Below are 7409 nucleotides of genomic sequence, written 5' to 3' on the forward strand. Positions count from 1 at the left end.
AAACAACTTCTTATTTTTATCAGACTATATATTTTTTTAGCTTTTGGTTATTTTAAAAAGTTAAAACAAATGCATGAAAAACTTTTAAAAGCAATTTTTTTAAAATAATTTATTTATAAAGAGTTTGTAATAAATGGATCCTTTATTTAATTTAATGAATTCATTCATTCGTAATTTTATATTTTTAATAAGTTTTGAATCAATAACAAAAGTATATTAAAAAAATGTACGAGAAAGTAGGGGTCAAACTTTTTAAAAAGTAATCGCTTCAAAATAAATTTATTGAGGTGATAATTTTCTTTAATGGTGTAAGTACATGAATAATATGAATACTTCATCAAAGCTTCCGTTAATTTAACTACATCAAATGAGAGTCAACTCCCTCTTGATCATAAGTTAGATGCATATCTACGACGCTTAGAGGTGGCAGCAAATCATCATCAATTTTTAATACTTCTATTGGGAACTCCACATTTCAATATTTTATGATATTTAAAGCTCTCAGTTGATAAGAAAATAATTTACTTGATCACAGTCGACGTAAAATTTACAAATTCGCACTATGACTCACTCAATTATAACATCAAAAGTATTTGACATTTTAGATGATTATTTCCACTGTTTTTTTTTATAAATAATTTACGTAACGATGTATTTAATCAATGATCAGAAACAAATTTTGCATATATAAACAACTAATACAATTTTTGTATAATTTATTTTAAAAGTGTAATAAATTAAAATAATATAATATTAAAATAAATCAATAAAATTAATAATATTATTTAGTAATTTAGGTAAATTTTTCTTACTTTAAATATATTTTACAAAATTTTACAAATTTTATTCATGTGAGGTAAGATATGTAACTGGAAGAGAAATATGTAAAATTGTAATTGTTGATTTAATTATTTAGTCAAACTTCGTATTTTATATCCTTTAATACATATTAACGTTAATGGTAAAGTAGATGGTTTATAATTTTTGTATAGTTTATTTTAAAAGTGTAATTGTAACGACCCGGCTGGTCACTACACACTACACCGTACACCTGAAACCGGACAGAAAGGAACAAGTGTATACATATAGTGTCTAGAATATACATATATACATGTTCAAGTCTGACTAGATTCAAAATGTACAAAAATACATCCAAAACTACTACACCAAGTAGCCGAAATAACAAAACATCAACAAGGATTAGCTCCGCCTGCCAGCTGCAGACTCACCACTAGCCACCAACCTATCCCTGCTCTGCTCCCATACATAGTATGATCATCGCAGTCCAAACCACATGGAAACAACAAAGGGTAAGCTAGTGAAAGGAAACAACATACATATATATATATATATATATGTGTGAATAGAAAACTACAGTTATCAGCACATCAACCAGCTTAACAACATCAACTTAAAATACCACAACATTCAACAATAACAACACACATCTCACATCATTAGCATACAACTCATCAGCCATACAGCATAACTGCAATAAAACATACAATGCGTCGTCACGCATATAAGTTAGTATTGGTCGCTTGTAATCGGTATAGCTCGACCTGGCCCCTATACCGTGGTCGCTTTGTACACGTGTGCCTCGACCTTGCCCACACAGGACCACTAAGACTTAGAGGAGAACAGCAAGTTACCACTCCAAGGGTCAGCTTTCCAGGGAGGGTTTTCAACAAATTGGGCTCCAAGAGCACCACAGCCACTCAATCCACACAATGGGATGAGGAAATTTCGAAAACAACTCCTCTAGTCTTAGTGATCAACAACTCAGCCTTTCGGCCTACATCACCTCAGCCTTTCGGCCTACAACACCTCAGTCTTTCGGTCTACAACACCTCAGCCTTACGGCCTACAACACCTCAGCCTTTCGGCCTACAACACCCCAGCCTTACGGCCTACAACATCCAATATCAACACACAGTACAACACAACTGTACAACTCAACATATCAACTCACAACAGTATACAACTGATACAGCTCAACATATCAACTCACAACAGTATATAACTGATACAGCTCAACATAATCAACTTACAACAGTTTATAATTGATACAACTCAACATATCAACTTACAACAATTTATAATTGATACAACTCAACATCAACAAGCAACGTTAACCACAAGTCATCACATTATAATCAACAGCTCAGCTCAACAACATTCATCATTAACAACTTATACAACATACAACATATTCAACACATAATACGGCTCATCCACCTTATTTACAACTCATCTATCTTGTCAAATTACCCATCCAAACAACACCAATCAACCTAAGCACCTAAAACAACTTTCAACTTAACCAAATCACTAAATTGAAATGGCAACCTTCACAGAAAATAGCGTATCAGGAGTTATACTACTCCTACCATACTCATCCTTATCTCATATGAAAGATAAGAATATTTCCTACAACTCTCAAGAAGACACCAAGTCCAAATTCCTTCATCTACCTTGTTAATAATTCTAAAAACCGCAACAGCTATGAGCAATGCTGGCAGCTTGACCCCTCTTCACTATAACAGCCATATCTGGAGTTCTAGAACTCCTTTTTGGGTGATTCAAACGCCATTGGAAAGCTAAGATCCAAGGCTACAACTTTGATGAAGACTTTAAGACCAAATTAGGTCATCAAGACCCACCGCTGCAGCGATCAATCCAGAACTTTAGCTGCAACTCTCTGCCAGTTCAATTTGCCTTCCACAGCCATGGCTGCAAATCCACAGCCATAGCTGCAAGTTTCTGCCATTTCAATTTTTCTCCACAGCTATGGCTGCAAAACCACAGCCATGGCTGCAAGTCTCTGCCATCACGTTTTTTCTTCCCACGGCTATGGCTGCAAATCCACGACTATAGCTGTGGGTGCTGCAAATCCACGACTATAGTTGTGGGTTCCTGCAAGTACATTTTTCTTCCACGGCTATAGCTATGATTCCACGGCTATAGCTGTGGGTTTCTGAACTTCCAAAAATATCCATGGATTTCACCTTCATTTTCACTCAAAACCTCCATGAACTTGCAATCCAAGGAGACCCAAACCATGCTACAACTTAAATGCAATACTACCAACCACATGCAACTCAAAAACCTCAAGAATCACAACATGCATGCATCCAAAACTCAAGAAGAAAAATAATCAATGTCCAACCTTCCATCAAGAACCAAAAACCCCAACTTTACCCACATGCAACCAACACAACCAGAAAATCCCCAAATTTTATCCAATCCCGAAAACACATTTTCCTTCAAGACAGCCCATGAATCAGCCAACATCAAACATCTCATGAGTTTCTAAACTCATTTCCAACCAATCCAAGCTAAAACTAGCTTCCCTTACCTTAGTGAGACGATTCCGAGCTCCGGGAAGAGAAAGGAAGAAGAAGGAGAAAAGAAATCCACACTCGGCTAGCTCCGCATGGCTTCACTCTAGAGACCTCCTAGGTGTTCACGGCTTCAGCTAAAGAGAAAGGAATTTGAGAGTGAAAATTCAAAGTGAAAGGAGAAGGGAAAGTATAAGGTGAGTGACGAGAGGGAGAAAAGAGAGAAGAATGCTACAGGGTCTCACAGTAATAAATTAAAATAATATAATATTAAAATAAATCAATAAAATTAATAATATTATTTAGTAATTTAGGTAAATTTTTCTTACATTAAATATATTTTACAAAATTTTACAAATTTTATTCATGTGAGGTAAGATATGTAACTGGAAGAGAAATATGTAAAATTGTAATTGTTGATTTAATTATTTAGTCAAACTTCGTATTTTATATCCTTTAATACATATTAACGTTAATGGTAAAGTAGATGGTTTATAATTTTATTTTGAATTTTTTTGAAGAAATAGGAAATAGACTTTAATTTTATATAAAATTGTCATACTTTACTCTAATATAGACTTTATAGTAAAATAAAATTATTAATTGAAAAATATAGTTAAAATTATAATAAAACTAAAACATGCATACATTTATAACAAACCATTGAATTCCTAAAATTTAATCAACCGATAATTAACGATTATATATTTTCATTCTTGCCTTCGAAGTATATTTACTGAACTCAAATTTTATTATAAGAAAAAATATTGAGTCCAATTTCAGTGATATAAACCATCTGTTACAAACAATATTTGACTTTTTGACCAAACAACTTTAGATTACGACTAAATTTGTTTCTTTTTAATAGTAATAAATTTTCTTATTTCTAGTATAATGATCGCAAGCTTTTTTATTATATTCTCTTTCATTTTTTTTTCTTAAGTAATGTGTATTAATTATTAATATATAAATTAATTAAGAGTTAAGTGAAATATAAGAGTATAACTGATAAAAAAAATCAAATCAATGTGATCTTAAATTTTTAAAACAATAAATAAATCAAAACGAATATTTACTAAAAATAAAACGGACAGTTAAAAAGGAATATGAATATAATCTATGAATATGAATTGTAATCCAGTAATCTTATATGAGATGCGATGAGATAAATATTATACTCTCTTTTATTTTTTTTCTTTAATTAATGTGTATTATATATAAATTAATTAAGAGTTAAGTGAAATATAAGAGTATAACTGATAAAAAAAATTAAATCAATGTCATCTTAAATTTTTAAAACAATAAATAAATAAAAAGGAATATTTACTAAAAATAAAACGAACAATTAAAAAGGAATATGAATATAACCTATAAATGTGAGTTGTAATCCTATATGAGATGCGATAAGATATACATTTTCGCTCTGCTTCTAAGTACCTAGGCACATTATCTAACCTCATTAATTATGCTCTGTTCTTTGATTTTATTTAATAGATTTTAATGATAAAACAATAATTATTAATATCAAATGCATTTATTTAAATATATTATAGATAAATTTGTATAGCTTTAAAAAACTTTTAAAATTTCCCCTCATATCTTATGCATCAAGGATGAGTAAGTTAAGACAAGAGATGTCTATATTTATTAATAAATAGAATATCTCTTTTTTTATTTACATAAATTTTAGATAACTTATTTTATAATTATTTTTAAATTACTTTTTTTTTTGTTTATTTATTTACTTACTTCAATGTGACATTCAATTTTTAAACTTCTTACTCTTAATTAAGTAATTACTCATTTATTTTGTTTTGTTTTTTAAATAGAGACATAAAATATCTATTTTCTTCTAGTTATATAAAAGAAAAAATACATTTTTGTATATATATATATATGTGTGTGTGTGTGTGTATGTATTCCATTTTTTGTATTATAGTGATAAAAATAAAATCAATTATAAGTTTGAATTCTTTAAAAAGTAAAATTAAACCAAAGACGAATTTTAAAAAAATAAATTTTGATTTTAACAAAATGGTAATTTTACTGTTTAAATATATTTATATTTACTGACATCTTTATTTAATTTATTATTTAGTGATACCAAATAATAGATATAATTAAAATTTGGGTAATGTTTTTTAAACACCTAAATAAACAGAAACCCTAATTTACATCCTTAACTTGGGTCTATCTGTCTCTTTTGACTTGTTGTCACACATTTTATCAAGAGAGAATTTTTGAACAGCTAAAGCTTGTGGTACATTAAAAACACATTTGTTAGGTAATAAAAACTGGAATATTTAATAATTTAAATAATGTAAAAATGAAAAAAGTCGTTCAGACATAATGTTATTCATAGATTTTGCTGTATGTATGTATGTATGTATAAAACATTAATTTTCCATCATGAATCGTATAAATTTTTGATTCTTATATTTTTGGTGTGTAGAGAATCTTTTTGGTTGAAATTTATCATAGTTCTGGTTATCTTAATCCCATATATGTATGGCAGCGCGGCAGATGAAAGTAATGATAAAAGAAAGTGGTGAGAGTAAAATAATAAAGGAAATACGGATGTTAACCCTGTTATCAGTATCACGATTCACATCCAATCCAGCACTATATATAATGATGATTGATGAGGTGAGAATTGAGATCCAATCCAACACGAGAATCGAATGGATCCACCCAAATTCCTAATCCAAGCCTCCGAAGCCCAATCCATGGCCGAAGCCGCCTCCCTCACTCTCCCGGAACTCCTCCCAACCCTGGTGAGCGCGGCCCAGACCCTGGCCAGGCCCCCAATCTCGAACTACCGCGTGGCCGCGGTGGGCCTGGGCTCCTCGGGCCGCATCTTCGTGGGCGTGAACCTGGAGTTCCCGGGGCTCCCCCTGCACCACGCGGTCCACGCGGAACAGTTCCTGGTGACCAACCTCTCCCTGAATGCGGAGCCCCGCCTGGTGTCCCTGGCGGTGTCGGCCGCCCCCTGCGGCCACTGCCGGCAGTTCCTCCAAGAAGTGCGGGGCGCGGGCGATGTGGAAATCCTGGTGACCTCCCACTCCACCCAACAATTCAGCCCACTCTCCCGCTTTCTCCCCCACAGCTTCGGCCCCTCCGACCTTCAGCACCTGGACTCTCCCCTTCTCTTGGAGCCACACCACAACGCTTTAACCCTTCCCCAACACGTGGCACTGCCACCTCATAAGTTGAAGCTTCCGGCTCTCGACGCCGCTAACAAATCCCATGCACCCTACAGTGCCTCCCCCTCCGGCGTCGCGCTTCTCGATTCCCTCGGCAACGTCTTCCAAGGCTCTTACGTCGAATCCGCCGCCTTCAACCCTAGCCTCGGACCCCTCCAGGCCGCCCTCGTCGCCTTCGTCGCCGGCGGAGGCCACGACTACCACCGGATTGTCGATGCCGTCTTGGTCGAGAAGGACGCCGCCGCCATCAAACAGGAGGACACGGCGCGCTTGTTGCTCCAATCCATCTCCCCCAACTGCCACCTCACCACCTTCCTTTGCCACTCCCAACCTCATTCCGATCAACTTAATTTCTCGCTGTAGATTCTACGAATCATCAACACCAACAATAATTATAATATATTCAATTCAATATATTATTGCCTCCTTCTAATGCTTTCTATACCATCCTATTCCTATGCGTTGTTTCCCTTAGGATTAACTTTTATTTATTTATTTCCATGTTTTGCTTCACTTTGGCCTTATGTTCCAATCCAACCGATCAGCTTCACATATTTCTTAATCTTTTTATTCCATGATTTTCGAATCTACATCTGCGCTATGCATCTGCCTCTCTTCATAATTAACACACAATATTATATTCACATTTTTCTCTAGACCAATTGAATTGGGTAAACCAAGACGCACCCATTGTACAGGAGCGTGAGCGTCCAACCGCACCCCTCACCATTCTAACTATTTATTTTTATAATTCAAATATTATAAACAATACATGAAAAACACTATTTAAAGTTTTTCGCTTCATGAAAACATACACTTCTTTTGTGGTACTGGCCATAAATGACCATGACCTAGAAGAATCGCG

General features: G+C 34.1%; 1 protein-coding gene across 1 annotated transcript; it reads left to right on the forward strand.

The window, feature by feature from the left end:
• The first annotated feature begins 5846 nt into the window (after positions 1-5846).
• On the forward strand, positions 5847-7057 carry LOC109799636 (cytidine deaminase 1). Its single transcript, XM_020360235.3, has one exon. The coding sequence runs from the start codon at positions 6023-6025 to the stop codon at positions 6905-6907; it is 885 nt and encodes a 294-aa protein (XP_020215824.1). The 5' UTR covers positions 5847-6022; the 3' UTR covers positions 6908-7057.
• The last annotated feature ends 352 nt before the right edge of the window (positions 7058-7409 follow it).

This window comes from Cajanus cajan, chromosome 2, assembly GCF_000230855.2.
Source record: "Cajanus cajan strain Asha chromosome 2, NIPB_CcT2T_4, whole genome shotgun sequence".
NCBI lineage: Eukaryota > Viridiplantae > Streptophyta > Magnoliopsida > Fabales > Fabaceae > Cajanus > Cajanus cajan.